This window comes from Pyricularia pennisetigena, assembly GCF_004337985.1.
Source record: "Pyricularia pennisetigena strain Br36 chromosome 7 map unlocalized Pyricularia_pennisetigena_Br36_Scf_7, whole genome shotgun sequence".
NCBI classification, from domain to species: domain Eukaryota; kingdom Fungi; phylum Ascomycota; class Sordariomycetes; order Magnaporthales; family Pyriculariaceae; genus Pyricularia; species Pyricularia pennisetigena.
The window spans coordinates 253,045-269,021 of record NW_021940919.1 but is presented as its reverse complement, the minus strand read 5'-3'; the positions used below and the strand labels follow the sequence as shown (position 1 = coordinate 269,021).

Below are 15,977 nucleotides of genomic sequence, written 5' to 3'. Positions count from 1 at the left end.
ATTAAATGGCGCACCACATATTCACACGCCGAGCAGGGGACGACTCGGCGGCACCTGCAGCCCAAGTCCCCAGGCGGGTTTTACAGCGCCGGAGCAACCCCGCATACAAGCACACCGGCGGCCAAAGAGCCCCACAGACGGCCGCCGCCGCCGCCGCTTCTCCTCCTCCTACCAACAGCACAACAACAACGACGACATGGGACCAGGCAGAAGAAGACGGGCATCTTGGGTCTATGAGCATAGCCACGCAAAGGCGCCAGTTGCAACAACAACAACAGCAGCAGCAGCAGCACTACTCCCCGCCGCCAGAACCAGAACCGTGCCTCGCGCCGACGGCGTCGCTGTCTCTGTCCCTGTCGCCGTCGGGCTCGCCTGCACCGTCCGTCTTTAGCAGCACGAGCGGCGGCGGCGGTGGGTTCGACTCGCTCCTCGCGCACCACATGACGGGTGAGCAGCGGGAGCTGGCGGCCAGGCGGAGGGGACCAGGCGGAGGAGGGGCAGAGTACGCATCGCCGGCCCGGCTTTGGATGCTGGGGCGGAACGGGTCCGGCTGGGGCGGCTCCGCTGCCGACTTTGGGGGCCAGCAGAGGCCGACGAGGAAGCTGGTCAAGGAGCCCGGGACGGGCGCGTCGGCGCGGCCGTCGTTTTCGCTCGAGATCCCTGGGGAGGATGGTGACGGCAGGAGGAGGGGTGGCAGGCCGAGGGCGGCGACCGGTGGTGCGGAGATGAGGGTTTCGGCTGATGACAGGGGTGGCGCGGGTGGTTTGATGAGGAGGAGGGTCGTCGATCGCCTGCTTGGACTGTATCGGCGAGGCGATAGGTGAATGGGGAAGGGGCTCGGGGTTGCTTTTGCTTGCATATTGGCTGGTTCCTGTTTTCCTTGGGTTGTGTTCACTTGGAGTTGGTCTTTTTTTGTGACCAGTCACGGTCATCTTATCAGGTTGCTTGTCTACCAGAATAGGGGGTTTTTTTTTTGTCGCATCTACACGAGGTCATAGACATGTACCGTTTGTATTACTGGCTAATATTTTCACTAACAAGCTGGACTATAGAGCATTTGTCGCTGCAAGCCATCTTTGTCAAATCTAATTGCACACCCGGACTTGGCTCCCAGGGCGAGGCTATCGCTCAATTGACTCGAATAAGGTCCTTGCCTTGAAGTGATATAACAAAGTATAAGACCGATCAGAATGTTGTCTGGTTTTGTATTTGCACGTTAACCCGTATAAATGTAGTCTCAGTGCTCAGACTAGACCCCCATGCTTCGCAGTGGGGCCCGAGCGCTCCATGTACCTGAGATCAACTAACGTGTACGTTCGTGTGCGTCAAATAGCATGCCTAGATTAGGGGGGGTTGGTGGTTGGGAGAGTGTGGGGGCGAGAGCAGTCGAAGCTGCCGTATCTCCACCCCAAGGTCCCGTATCTGGGCCGAGGCACATATACCTCATAATACGAGTAAGAGCGTCTTCTGGGACAACAGTTGACAATGTGTGTTTTGGCGGATTTTCGCCTTAGTAATCTAAGTACATGTCAACTCAGTAAATCTCACAATCTTGATCGCACAAGTCGACATCAATTTTGATCGCACTTGCAAGGTTCTGGCCGCGGGGTAGCTTCGTCCCCGCCTACATGGACCAGGAAGTAACTCGGTGATAATGGCGGCCAGCAACATCGGCCAGGTGCAAAAGGGGCTCATAGCCCTGGCAGGCGTAGCGGCCTTGGCCACATTGCTGGCTTCCAGGCAGCAGCAGACGAAACAGCCATGGCTCGACGGTCCATCCAAGACACTTTTGCCTGAGCTCTCGGACAAAGACGCCGAGGCGCTGCCATACCCGCCAGATGCACTACCCGGAAGGAGAGACGTCCCGACCCCATACGGTGTCATCCGCGTCTTTGAATGGGGTCCCGAGGATGGCGAGCGTGTCCTGTTTCTGCACGGTATCAGCACTCCCTGCGTTGCGCTCGGCAGCATGGCGGCTGAGCTGGTCGACATGGGAAAATGCAGGGTAATTCTGTTTGGTGCGTCTCATTTCTGTTCCGTTTCCCCCTCCGTTCACTGACGCGGTATCAACTCCGAATTACCACAGACTTATTTGGTCGAGGCTACTCGGACGCGCCGTCAGATCTGCCATACGACATGCGCCTGTATACAACCCAGATACTACTAGTCCTGGCCTCGTCCCACCTCCCTTGGACAGGTGACGAGGGGTTTCATCTGATCGGGTACTCATTCGGCGGCGGCATCTCGGTCCCCTTTGCAACCTTCTTTCCGCACATGGTGCGCTCGCTCATCCTCGTAGCCGGATGTGGACTCATCCGCGAGAGCCACGTTGGCTGGTGGAGCAAGCTGCTCTACTCATCTGGGTGGTTGCCCGAGGGGCTATTACAGCGGCTCGTCAAGTCAAGATTGACACCGCAGAAACCTGGGCCGAACAACGACCAGCAAAACAGTGTGTTGAAAGAGGAAGTGGTCACGGAAGCTGACAAGGCACCGCCGCAAGACCTCGAGGTCAGGCCGCAGGGTAACAGCGACGCCAGTGGCGGTGAGTCGTTCGACAGGGCCGTGCTCCCAGGCGGCGCGACCGTCTCCTCCGTCATGAACTGGCAACTGCAGCACCACTCGGGCTTCGTGCCGGCGTTCATGAGCACGATACGGCACGCGCCCATCTACGAGGAGTGGGGTCACTGGCGACGGTTGGGGTCGCTGCTGGCAGAGCGGAGGGTGGTTGGGGGGCCGACGCCGCGAGGTTTGGTGGGAGGCAAGGTACTGTTGGTTCTCGGCAGGAATGACCCCGTGATTGTCAAGGAAGAGCTCGTACACGATGCAGCCGAGGCTTTGGGGCAAAATGGGTTTGAGGCCGCTGTGCTCGAGGGAGGTCATGAGGTTCCGCTGAGCAAGGGGCACGATGTAGCTAGAGAGATCATTCGATTCTGGGAGGACACCAGGGCGACTGATGCCGTAGACTTGGCTTTGTCTGAGAATCGTGGATAGAATTGAGCTGTGTAGAAGGACAGGACATGGAAGAAACCAATAGATGATAAATGTATATAGATGAGCCACCATTATCTAGATCGGTTCAGGTAAGGGAAGCTGGATAAACAAAAAAAAATCAAGTATATATTGATACATTGAGAGGTTATCCAAATAATATGCCTGGAGACAGTATATCATCTGGAAAAATATATCCAATTTATTTTTTTTCTTCTTTTTCTGTGAATGATCGTTTCAGCGGTATTTTATTTGGTAAAGCCAGGCGCAGCGATCCCAACGAGATACGTAGAGTTTGTGAGCCACGAACGTTTGCAGTCGGCCTTGACCGGAACGGAAGCCAGGATTCTCTTGGAGACATCTTGATGAATTGATTGATTAATCGAATGAATTGTGTCGACCTTTCGAGCCACCCTCACACGTTGGAGATTTAAGAGCAGAAGATACAGGAGGACATTGTCAATCTCCCACCCGGCGCTGAGCATATCCTACTGAAAGGAAACTCCGTTGCTAAAGAGCCGTCAAGATTGAAGCGCTTCATCGCAAGGCCGAGCGGTTGGTTGAGGAGAAAAGAAAAAAATTTCCCTTGCAAACCGCGCCCACTCCTTGGGTTATCTATCCATCGCGTCAGGTGCAAGCACGCCCCGCAAAGCGCATCGGACGTACGTTCCTCCGGGTAAGAGGCCCCGCCCTTTGGTCCCACCTCAGGCTTGACGCGACGCCTACATAAAAATTCTTGTCATCAACCAGCCTTTCGATTTTCCTCTTCTCATCCTTTTTCAGAACAGCAATTCGGCAACATGGAGTCGTTAAACGAGACGCTGTGGGATGTCGTCATTTGCGGCACAGGACTACAACAGTCCCTTCTTGCCCTGTATGTCACTTTGTTTCCCTTATCGACCTCTCTATCTCTGCCTCGTTCCATTCGCCCTTCTAACTAACCTAGGCCTGATTGTGTGTGACGCAAAGTGCGTTGTCGAGGTCTGACAAGAAGGTTCTTCATCTTGATCCAAACAACTTCTACGGCGGTCCTGAAGCGGCCTTGACCCTTCAGGAAGCAGAGGAATGGGCCAGGACGCATTCATCACAGGAGCAATCCCCTAGTGGGGATCCGAGTCGCTCACCAGCGTCTTCGACTTTTGCATCCGCCAGCGTCACGAGGCCGCAACATGGCGATGAGGCAACAGGCGGTCTTTCGTCCCACCGCGCATACTCACTAGCCCTCGCACCTCACATCATCCACGCTCGCTCGCGGCTTGTCGAGCAGCTGGTATCGTCCCGCGCGTTTAGACAGCTTGAGTTCCTGGCCGTGGGCTCGTTCTTTGTTCTCTCCTGCTCGTCCTCCCAGGATACGGCAAATCCCCTAAAACTCACTCGCATCCCTTCAACCCGTGAGGATGTCTTTTCGGACAGCTCGATCCCCGTCCGCGCCAAGCGGTCGCTGATGAAATTTCTCAAGTTCGTACTGGACTACAACTCAGACCCGCACACCGAGATCTGGCAGGCCGAGGCCGATTCGCCGTTCGCCGGCTTCCTCGAGACCAAATTCAAGCTTGATAAGGACCTCCAAGCTTATGTCCTTACCTTGACCCTCGCGCCAGACGGCAATGCCATCACAACCAGATATGGCTTGGCTGCCATTCACCGTCATCTTACTTCAATGGGATACTTCGGTCCGGGATTTGCTGCTGTCTACCCCAAGTGGGGCGGCGCGAGCGAGATCGCCCAAGTGGCCTGCAGGTCTGGCGCTGTCGGTGGCGGCGTCTACATGCTTGGTACCGGGATCAAGGACATCAAACCCGCAGAGTCGGATGAGTCTGAAGTGGATGCGCTCAGCATCGAGCTCTCGAACGAGACCGTAGTGAGGACGAAGCTTCTCGTCCGTGGCATGGAAAATAGACCAGAGGTTCCATCCGACACAGCCCAGGCGACAGACAGGCAATCTCTGAGCAGGCTGGTTGCGGTCGTGAATTCGCCACTGTCCTCATTGTTCGAGACGGTGGTGGAGGGCGCACCGCTACCGGCGGTTGCAGTTATCGCATGTGCTCCAGCTACCCTGAACGGCATTGGTGACATTGGTTCCCAAGAGTATCCAGTATACATGATTGTGCACTCGAGTGACACGGGCGAATGTCCCTCAGGTCAAAGTAAGTAACTCTGCACCCTATACTTGGCTACATACACTTTCTCATTTTCCTTGCGAGCACTATGATGATCAAACCATACGAATACTTATCTACATTATCGGAGCACTGGCTTTGACGATAATATCCTCTGACAAACTGATGCGCTCAACACAACCCTCTTTCATGTTTCACCATTTTCAGTTATTGAACGATATGCTAACAAGGATGATCGTTCGTTCAGGCTTACTTTACCTCAGTACTCAGTCGACCGCGGGCTCGCAAAAGATGCTTCAGCAGAGCATCGAGCCGATCCTAGCTTCTGTGGCCAGTTTGAGTGGTACATCTCCACCTCGTTGTCTTTGGTCACTGTCGTATGAACAGACACGCGAAACCTCGTCCACTCGGATCGATGGCAAAGTCGTCACGGTTCCTGGAGTGCCGCTTACACTTGCTCTTGGCGATGACACGCTGGATCCGGTCTTTGAGGCTTGGAAGGTCGTTATGGGGGAGGACGTTGATCAAGAAAGCTACATGAAATTTGCTGACCGTGAAGGCATGGGTGACGAAGACCATGATATGTAATGCGTGAAAGACTGCACCTCTCTTTTGATTTAGTATCTTCAATAATAGTTATCATGATTATGACTATGAATCTTGAGAACCAATGCAAAGAATGTTTTGATATGCTCGAAGCTATTTGGGCTATATTGCAAATGTATTTCCTCATCTTCGTTTTGCTCTGCGACCTTGTGCCGTCCTCTCCCAGGTAACTCTTCGATATGCTTAAAAGTCATTCCCAAATCATGATCCATTTTCATTTCGTAGATTTATGACAGACCAAGGCGCGGTATTCCTGTCATGCCAAACAGTGTTCCCGACGCATAAGTCGAGATCCGAAAACAAACACCGAGGCCCCAGATTTGATGCGATTCCCGTTCCAAGAAAGCAAAGAAGTGAAGATAGTTGTTGAGTCGCGCTGTAATTTCAATTTAGTACCCCATTCGCATCGCACAGCTGGAGGGCTTTCGAGGTGCGACGCGCGGGCTTGGTGGTCCATCATCCCGATTCCTTGTGGTTCTTTTCTATTCCTTTGTGAATGAGGGTTGCCGTGATGGAACCGGTAAGGTAAAGAAAAAGTAAAGAAAGATGAACTGAAGAGAATTAGTAAGGAGAAGTGCGTGATCGGATTACTGTCGATCATCCATAGTGCGTTCGCAGGGCGTTAGTGTCGGAGCCCATCTTATCATTATCGTCATGATCTGCCTTACCACCAATAACAGGGAGGTGGTATGCAATCTCCTCGCCTTCTTCTTCAGAGTGTAGGGCGTCGATACACACACCGACTTCAATTTTGCCAAAAGGAAATATATCGTCACGGCTTCTGCCCTCTTGGTCGACCTTGATAGTGCGGTTGGTTGACAGGCAAAGGAGCTGGTAGAAGGCAGACGCCGCGTTAAATCGTGCAGTAGAGCTTGTGGGAAATATATCGGCGAAGTCAACCCAAAGTTCGTTTCCCTTGCTACGTGGGGTCCATGTCTCACGCGCATGTGCTTGGACATAGGACAGAAAGTCACAGCCCTCAGTGCTGATGTAAGAACTGCTCTGGTTCACGGCATCCTTGAAATGAAAGCCGGCTGGAGCGGGCGCGCGGTCATCGACAGAGCCCATACCAGCGCTGTCATCGAATCCTAGGCCATCGTTGTCGCTAAAACGCACAAAGTCTTGGACAGCGCTGCCTCGATGTTGGAGCGGGCTTTCTTGGACTTGGCGAGGGCCTTGGCCTACGGCAGGTTTCGCGCTGCTGCCCTTCATTGATGATCCGTGTAGTATGGAGTGACGGTGCCAGGGCGGATGCTGGTCTGATAGCGGCTCGCCTATCTCACGACCGACCTCAGGTAGAGGATCGAAGTCGCCAACGTTGAGTTCGTGGGCATCGTCTTCGACCTGCCGGTCCGGAGAGAGTCTTTGACGGGCCTCCTCTCCACCGTCAGTTCGGAGACGGACACGCCGGCCTTCTTCGGATTCGGCATCTTGGTTGTCGCCGAAAGCTTGCGAGGCTGATCTGCGCCGACTATGCGGGTCTTCTTCGACGATGCGGCCGAATACTGCCATCTGAAGACCATGACCGGCAAAGTGCTCAGCTAGCTCATGTTGAAAGCTTGGAAGGCCCATGTCCTGGCCAACTCCACCAATGCCGCGACCAAACATGATGCCGTATGCGTTCTGGGCTGCTTGGTCCTTTGTTACTTGATCCCGGCGCTTTCTGTGACGCTCGTTCTCTTCCTCCATCCTCTGCACATAGTTATCGGTCCATTCTCGCAATTCGGTTCTGCTAATTTCGGTGACTGTATCTGGGGCAAGCGCCTTCCGCCGGCGTCCCTGTTTCCTTGAAGCAGCAGTAGCAGCAGCATCGATTTCTGGCTGCCCATTATAAGGGTCCTGCTCGTGCTGTCGGACCGGAAGGGCATCTGCATCCGGTAATGGCGCATCGCCATGATGAAGAAGGGCATCGTCTTGAAGCATGAGAGCAACAAAATCATCCGAATGGTGATGTGGGCCTGGGTGATCTATCATATGCTGGGCGGCGATAGTGAAATCGGCCTGAGGTAGCTCCAGATCCGGCTCTGGATGTTCGTGGATGTTTCCGTCGGCGTCAATAGTAAAGCCGGCGTCAAAATCTTCCAGGCGCAGAGGCAGCTCATCCTGAGCAAACATGTCCGCCCCACCGTGTGGTTTCTGGGCAGAACTGTCTCCCCCAAACGGATCTGGGCCAATTTGGCCTCCAAAGAAGGAAGCCGCACCAAAATCCATGGGCAGTGAGTTGCTTCCAGATGAAGATCGTTGCTGCGAAGAAAATGGTGAGAGTTGAGAATACCTGTTAGTGAACTGGGATTCGAAAGCAGCTGGCTTCAAGTTGCCCAGCTCATCAAGGTCAAGCGGAGGAAGGTTGAGGAAGTTGCTGATGTGAAACTCAGGATCGTCTTGAAGAACCAGATGCTTTCTCCTGAGGCCGTGGTCAGTTATGGATGGAACAAGATCAACAGTTTTGGCAGAAAATCGTTCTGTTTTGCACTCACTTTGCTCTACCGGCATTGGGATCCAAGGCCCCAGAGTCCAATACGCGTAACAGACCTCGCATACTGATCCGGAACTTTTCGGCATCTCCCAGCACGTATTGGCATTGCTGCTGGTAAACTCTAGACACGCCATAGAGTAGGCTTGCCTGGAGTCTCAAGGCGATAGGTGCTCCTGGAGGCTCATCGATGGTCACGCACGCCTTTGGGACATTTACTTCCTGTATTGCCTTTCGAGACACCTTGCGGTTGACGCAGCTCTTGTCCAACGTGGCAAGAACCCTGAAGATATAAACTGGTTAGCCTACGGGATTCTCGCAATATAATGCGAGGAAACAAGGTGAGCTGCATCTTACCAGACGGTCGCAACGCCATGCTTCTGGCTCGTCAAGACTGAGATGTTCGGGTTGAACTGTCAGCTCGAGGCGTGGAGAGCAAGTGGTGAGCAGTTACTTGTAAACTGGCTTACTCTCATGGCTGTAAAACATGGTTCTGACGCAATGCCCTATTGGCTTGTCGCAGCCGGTGCGCTTTCGATTGCTTTGGGCGAGTTGTTTACAGATTTTGCTGTCGATATGGGTACGAGGTCAGAGGTGAAGTGAGGCCAAAGTGAATGGCACCTGTACAGGGTATCCGTCCAAGAGCAGATTCACCAACGTGAAAACTAGAATCAGGTCAACAAAATAAACAAAACGACTTTGAGTTGTCGAAAATGGAAACTTTCATCAGACCGAGATGAGCTGGCCTTGTAAGGGGACAAAAAAAGTGACGAAAACAGGGGGATCGAGGGCTGAGGAGATGATAGAAAAACAGGCGCCATGTCCTCCCTGGCTGTCTTCGTTGTAGGTATGAGGAGCGTCCCCTGAACAAGTATTGGCACGTGTAATTCTGGTGTGGTGGCCTCAAGCACGAGTACTCCCAAAGGCGTTTGCCCAATTTTGATGCTTCGGTGCAAAGTCGCCCCTGCCTATTTCGAAATCAGCCAGTGACCGTCCTCCCCGATCCAATACCTAGCTAGGCAATCGTAATCCATCCGCCCATGCCATCCAACTGACCCGCCGTTTCATATTAAACAGCTCAGTCAGTCTCCCAGCCCAACCAAAAGGTTCTCTCCTATTACCAGATTGCCCACAATTCACTGCCTGCGGCTGCCATTTTTTCTCATCACAGAACCCAGCATCCAAGATCTTCTCAGCGCAAAACCACCTATTTTCTACCCCCAGAGTCCCCGATTACACGAATACCGTCTCCCTCAGCCTGCAGTCTTTCAACTTCTGCCTCCTCCAGCGGCAGTAAGTCGTGCTTATCATCTCCAGCCTCGAGAACAAACCGACGATGCCACGGTCCGACGAACATGCCTTCAGGGTCAGCCCTGTCACGAACTGCTCGCCACTGCTGCAGGTTGTCGCCATATAGCTCCTCGATGGTTTGACACCTGAAGTTCTTGGCCCAGTGTGGCTTCCCACCCATGTCCTTCATCAACCACTCGAAGGCTTCGTAATATCTCTTATACGACGGCGGGTCTCGATGATACGGTCGGTATAGAGTGGCGTTCAGGTACAATGTCGGCCCGTCTTCGACCGTCGGATCCAGCCAGGGCCTGCACCTCTTCTCCCGATTCAGAGAGGTGTCTGCCACTCTGACTTCTACAGGAGAATGCACCCACAGGCCTTCGGCAGAGAATGGGATTCCGTGCTCAACATACCCTTCGTCACCCGGCTTGAGCCTGTTGAGCCACGCTCCCAACCGCATGAGCGCCTCTGGTCCCTTGGAAAAGGGGATGGCCCATTCATTTACAAACTGAGAGTACAAACAATCCATGAGAAGCGCCTCTCTGCTGGGTTGTATGCCGTGGATCGTCGTTCCGTTCTTGAAGCCGTACTGCATCCCAAAAACAAACCATTCAACCCACGGAAGTATCCTGGGCACCACTTGTGCGAGCGAAAGCAAGTTGTGATAGACAAGATATCCGAGGGTGCCACCGTACCAGCTCGCGGGCGGATCCAGCCTCGGGGGGTCTGGCTCGGCGTAATCTTGCCCCATCACGGGTCCAGGTTCCGATGCCCGCCAGATGACGGCCTTACGCATGTACGGGAACCACCAAACGCGAACAAAATGGTCCTGAGTCCATAGCGTCGTGTCCCACTCCGCCATCATCTTTCTGTCCGTGTCGATGGTCTGGTACCAGCTCAGACTGAACCTCGGCACGGCGCGGAAGCTCACCTCGCTGATTATTCCCAGGGCACCCAAGGAGAGCAGAGCCGCCCGAAACAAATCCGGGTCCTCGGTTGCGCTGCACGATCGCGTCGTCCCGTCCCCCAAGGTCACCTTCAGCTCAACAACATCATCTGAAATCAGCCCATGCTGCAAGCTGCTGCCATGGGTGCCCGTCGATATAGCCCCCGCGATACTCTGCTCGTTGATGCTTCCTAAGCTCGGCATCGCCAGGCCAACCCTTTCCAGCTCTGCTGCCAGCGCATAGAGCCTGATGCCACTCTGCATGCGAACGACGCCGGTCAGGCGGTTAATGTCCAGAACCTTGTTGTAGTTGTCCAAGTTGACCAGCCAACCAGACGTGCACGTCAAGTCCGAGGGTGAGTGGCCACATCCCACAACAGTGACTCGTCGCCGACACCGCCGAGCCAAATTGACGATCTTCTCGATTTCAGCCTCAGACTCGGGCTGCAGGTACAGCTCCGGCAGCGAGCTGAAGGTTCGCGCCCATGTGTGGTGCACGTGGCCCGCCTTGGCCCGGAAGGGAATGCCGTCCGCGGCATTTGCCTCGCGGATAATGTCGGCTGCGCGTGGGCTGAGTGCATCGAGGCCATCATCGCTTGTTTTATTACGTCGCATGTTGGGCGACCTGGGTTGCCTCGTTCACGGGTTTTTGTGCTTTATCTTTTAAAGTTTTTTTCTTGAGGGGCCGCGATATCAAACCGGGACACTCGGTAATATCGAAAGTCAAGACCAAAAACCCACACTCCGCACGGATCAATGAGAAACGTACGACTCCTGCGAGAGATATTCGCTGCTGGAGCCCAGGCTCTTGCCCACTTTCTTATCAGACTCGATAATGGAGCTGGTGGCTGCACTACAGCCAGACGAGTGTCACTAGAAAAGGCAAATCCTTGGTAGTGTGGTGTGCCGTTCCATCGTGTTCTCTCGGCAAGCAGGACAGTCTTAATGTCACGGGAAAAAGACGCAAGCAGGGGTGCCTCAGCACGTTCTCCGTCCCGTCCCCTCTCAATGAGCGACTTTTTATTGGGTTAAGAACACTTTCCCTCCCGATGCATTAATCGCATCATCCTTAGCCCATCAATGATGCTGACACTTCCTTCCGCATTGTGGTTAGGACCCTGCGTTTTTTCTTAGCGAAAAAAAAGTGGACCGTAATCCCGAAGCTTCCACATGCCCAAATACACCGTAGACACGATCCAAACCCGCCCGATCGATCATAGTATGTCTCCTTGGCAGCTGATCGATAGGAGATCTGATAAACGATCGGCAGAACAATCTGATAAGGGGTAGGGTTCTGCTAGTGAACGAGTCGCCAGCATGTTGGCCAAAAAATCCAATTGACTGTATGCTCTCCAGACTTGGAGTCATGCAAGCCACAGAACAAAGAAAAGAATTGGAGCAATGAAAACTTTTAACTAGCGAGAGTTGAAAGCATTCATTGTTTAGCTCCGACTAGTTGCAGTTATATGCCAATAGAGTTGGCACTAGACAAGACACAGCCGCATAATCAGACCCAAAAAAAAAGAGAAATGTGCAAATTTTCTATTGCGCATTTGATAAGATAACAAGAGAAATAAATAAGGTGATATACCAGAAGTGATCCATCATATCAACAAAAAAAAAGACCCAGTAATGAATATTCTTTGAAGTATCTCGCGAAAATAAAACAAGAAAAGGGTGACGAGCATAAATGAACAAGAGAGAGACGGAAAGAAAGCTAAAACTCCTTGGATGCCTGACGCCTAACGGAAAATGGGATCTACTTGCTGCCTTTCAAATTCCTCGCGCGATTTCTTTTTTTGAAACATGGGGATAGGAGCCGGTACATAGATGGGGGATGAAATGTGCCCTTTTGCATTTTTGTTTGTCTACATTATGGGTATGCCGTCGTACTCGGCGTAACCGAGAGCAAGGTTCATGTTTTCTGCCGCGAAAAAAAAAAAAAATCGTCGTTATTAGCATGGGTTCTTTTTGTTTCCTTTGTAATCAAAGTGAGAGCACATCGCAGTTTTAACTTACGCAAACACTGAGTCGCAGCACCCTTCAGGAGGTTGTCAATGGTAGCACAGACGACAACCCTCTTGCCCGACGAATGCACCTGGAAGCCACCAATTTCGACACCGTGCTTGTTGGCAATATCCTTGACGAAAGGAGGCTCGCCAATGATCTTGACTAGCCTCTCGCCGGCATAGCGGTCCTGGTAGATGTGCCTAATGTCACGGCTGTTCATCGTCTTATTGAGCGGGATGCCGATGGTGAGCTGGATGCCAGAGAACCAGGGCGCGACGTGTGGCACGAAAGCCACCTCAACGCCCAACTGCCTGCTGATCTCGCGCTCGTGCATGTGGTCAGTCAGACTGTAGGGGAGCATGTTGTCTGCCAGGAAGGTCGTGTCATTCTTGCGTGAAGGCTTGGTTCCCGCGCCAGAGTAGCCCGAAACACCCGAGATCCAGGGTTGACCGCCGACGTGCTCGAGGAGAGGAGATATGGCCAGCTGCGCGCCTGTGGCGTAGCAACCCGGGTTTGAGATGCGCTTGGCCTGAGAGATGGAGTCACGGGAAACCAGCTCAGGAAGACCATAAGTCCAGCTGTCGTCGAAGCGGTAGTCTGCTGACAGGTCGACGATGACGCTGTTGACAGCATCAGAACGTCCGCGGCGGCCCTGGTATATAGCGTTGACATATGGTGCGCAGACGCCGTTGGGCAGCGCCATCACCCAGCAGTCGATCTCGCCACTCTCCTCCATGTCCGTCATATCCTCCGGGCTGAGGTTTTCGTAGATGATTTCGCTCTTGTTGTAGCCCTCAAGCTTCTTGCCCGCCAACTCCCTCGAGCTGACGTGCTTCAGCTCCATGTGCGGGTGTGAGTTGAGGAGGGTAATCAGAGCCTGGCCGGTGTAACCGCGAGCACCAATCAGGGCAACCTTGGCCTGCTTGGTGTTCGATGCATTCTTCTTGCCCAATGGAGGGTTGGGGTTCGTAGTGCTGACGTAGCTACGGGACAAGGCCGGGCCCCTGCTGGTACGGAATGCCTGAGTGACGGTAGGTCTCCTAGGGGAAGTGTGGTACGACCTGATCTGCTGGCCTTGCGGACGGCCAACAGGATGCGTGGCGCCAGAAGTGCTTACGCCAGAGCTGAGCTGCTCGACCTTGGCCATATCTCCTTCGCTGTACAGAGTCGCGTTACCCTCCTTGAAGAACTGGTTCATAGCAGGCACAACCTCGTTCATGTCCTGGACTCCGTAAAAGAAGAAAACCTTGCCGTTCTGGTTCACGGCACCGTCGGCCTTCTCCTGGAACCATGAGATGTTCTCATCGTTGTCGTCGACAACCCAAACGAGCTTCTTGTGGTCCTTCCTGATGGCGGCGAAAATGGTGTCAGCCACACCGCTGAGCCAACCGCTCGAAGTCATGGTCAAGGTGGCAAGCTTAGCCAGACCGCCGTCCTGCTTGGGAGGCAGGACGACGGCAAACACCCTCACATGTTCGTCGTAGTAGGCCTTGAAGTTGACGTTCTTGCTCAGATAGTCAAAGTAGTTCTCCATCTGGGTCTTGGCCTCAGGGTCGTCGGTGTGGTCACGCAAGAAAGCCTCCTTGATCTTGGCAAGGTCACCGAACTCGGAGACCTTGGTCGCAGTGAGGAACTTGCCGCCTCGCCTGATAAGCGTACCGGCTCCGGAGTCGGTGAACAGCTCCTTCTGCAGGTCGCGGGGGTGGATGATGGCAACACTCGAAGTACGGGGGAGAGTGTCAAGCAGCTGCTTGGTTTCCTTGATCTTGAGCCTGGTACCATACTTGCACCACTCCTGTCCCATGTACCAGTCGAACTCTTCGTCGAGGTTGATGGTCGAGATCTTGCTTCCATCGCCATCAAAAAGACCACCCTTCTCAGAGAGGTAGACGACCTTGAGAGGCTCGAGAGCCCTGGCGAGCTCAGCAGCGGCAACATCGGCATTGACGTTAAGCAGCTGGCCATCAGCGGTCCAGGCGAGCGAGGTAAGCACCGGCAAGCAGCCACGGTTGATAGCGCCCTCAATGATATCTGTGTTGACCTTGGTGATCTTGCCCACGTATCCCCACTTGTCCTTGTTGAGATAGTCGGCGTAGAAGACGCCTGCCGTAGCCGGGCGCACGTTGACACCGTAGTCCTCAAGCTTCTTAGTGAAGTTTAGGTTCTCCTCAAGGAAAAGCTGACGGGCAATGGCAAGAGTCTTGGCGTCGGTGACACGGATGCCCTCCTCGAACTGAGGCTCGACGCCTGCATCCTCGAGAAGCTTGTTGAGCTGGGGGCCGGCACCGTGGACGATGATGGGGAAGAGGCCGACCTCGTACAGGAAGGCAAGGGACTGGCAGAGCTCGTCAAGGTAGTCGGTGAGAATGGCACCGCCGACCTTGATGACGGCAAACTTTTGCGACTCGACCGAGGTGAAGAGGGAGAGGTACTGCTGGACCTCCCTCTGGGAAGCGACGCTGCTGATGGCCTGTACGACGACGCCTCGGGTGTTGGACTGGGAGAGGACTGGTGCTGAGGCGGAAAAGGAGCGGCGGGCGGCGTGGGCTGCGGTGAGGCGAGGAACGGGGAGGGTGCGAGCAGGCGCAGCGACAGCTCGGGCACCAATGCAACGGCGGGCTCCGGCCCTGAAGGCGCCCCGAGCGGCAGAAAGCATTGTAGTGGCGATGCCGATTGGACCGGCTGGTGGTGACGCTTTGGGTTGGGGAGCCCCTAGAAGCTCAAAGAGGGCGGTCGAACGGAACCTTGTGACAACAGGATATCTGTATGTCAGTTCTGGCGTGGCTGTGGTTAGACCGAATTGGTGCGATGCGTCAATTCACCTTTGTGTATTGCCGAGGGGGATGACCCGCAAATCGGCTGCCTTTGCTATCCGAGCAGGCTGAAATTGAACAATCGTCTTCCCGAGTAGCTACAGCAGCCAATTGAGAACACCCGACGTTATGCAGGAGTCTGGTTGCAAGATGCTGGAAGCTTCAACGGTATCCCGCTTAACACGGAATTGGATGCTTCAGCATGGGAAATTATGTGGGCAGAGCGGAACCTAGGCAAGAAGTGTTAGCGTTGGAGGGGCACCCTGAGTGGTCGGCAGAAAAAAAAATTTAGTCGTGTGGTGACTCCTTCCCCCGAAATCGCTCTACAGCTTACTGGCACTGCACACATAACAAGCTGGGCCGGCCAAGGTTGGGTACCAACCCTGCATATGATGTAGGCTTTCTTGGCCCAGGAACCGCACTGTTTTGAACGGCGAATTACCCCACTGACTCGCATTCTACACACTGTACTGTAGTCCATTCAGCTCCATGGTGGAAGCCTATGAACTTTGACTGTTGCACTGAGACACGGGCCCAATAGATTTGAATTTAGTGTTTGAAGGTATTCCAGATACTTGGGAGTCATGCTCTATCGAGACTCGGCCGCATTCCTCTCTGAAAATATCAAGCCTGAGAGCTTGAGGGTGTCATCCTTGACGCTGAAGTTTCTGAGCTCATGGAAATCATCCAACCAACCCAATCAAGTAATGGAGGACATTGGAGCCACA

At 53.8% G+C, this 15,977-nt stretch overlaps 5 protein-coding genes across 5 annotated transcripts; 2 read left to right on the top strand and 3 right to left on the bottom strand.

Annotated features, from left to right (window-relative positions):
• Positions 1-5: 5 nt before the first annotated feature.
• On the top strand, positions 6-824 carry PpBr36_09748 (uncharacterized protein; the record flags this gene model as incomplete). Its single annotated transcript, XM_029896867.1, has 1 exon — positions 6-824. One exon carries the CDS (start codon positions 6-8, stop codon positions 822-824), a length of 819 nt encoding a protein of 272 aa, XP_029745331.1.
• Positions 825-1,654: 830 nt separating this feature from the next.
• PpBr36_09747 (uncharacterized protein) lies at positions 1,655-5,696 on the top strand (the record flags this gene model as incomplete). Its single annotated transcript, XM_029896866.1, has 4 exons — positions 1,655-2,018; positions 2,087-2,958; positions 3,983-5,135; positions 5,356-5,696. 4 exons carry the CDS (start codon positions 1,655-1,657, stop codon positions 5,694-5,696), a joined length of 2,730 nt encoding a protein of 909 aa, XP_029745338.1.
• Positions 5,697-6,311: 615 nt separating this feature from the next.
• On the bottom strand, positions 6,312-8,676 carry PpBr36_09746 (uncharacterized protein; the record flags this gene model as incomplete). Its single annotated transcript, XM_029896865.1, has 4 exons — positions 6,312-8,118; positions 8,192-8,470; positions 8,545-8,581; positions 8,658-8,676. 4 exons carry the CDS (start codon positions 8,674-8,676, stop codon positions 6,312-6,314), a joined length of 2,142 nt encoding a protein of 713 aa, XP_029745337.1.
• A 718-nt stretch (positions 8,677-9,394) lies between these two features.
• On the bottom strand, positions 9,395-11,041 carry PpBr36_09745 (uncharacterized protein; the record flags this gene model as incomplete). Its single annotated transcript, XM_029896864.1, has 1 exon — positions 9,395-11,041. One exon carries the CDS (start codon positions 11,039-11,041, stop codon positions 9,395-9,397), a length of 1,647 nt encoding a protein of 548 aa, XP_029745340.1.
• A 1,253-nt stretch (positions 11,042-12,294) lies between these two features.
• On the bottom strand, positions 12,295-15,179 carry PpBr36_09744 (uncharacterized protein; the record flags this gene model as incomplete). Its single annotated transcript, XM_029896863.1, has 2 exons — positions 12,446-15,179; positions 12,295-12,350 (listed from the first exon to the last, which is right to left on the bottom strand). Exons 1-2 carry the CDS (start codon positions 15,090-15,092, stop codon positions 12,295-12,297), a joined length of 2,703 nt encoding a protein of 900 aa, XP_029745339.1. The 5' UTR covers positions 15,093-15,179.
• Positions 15,180-15,977: the final 798 nt, after the last annotated feature.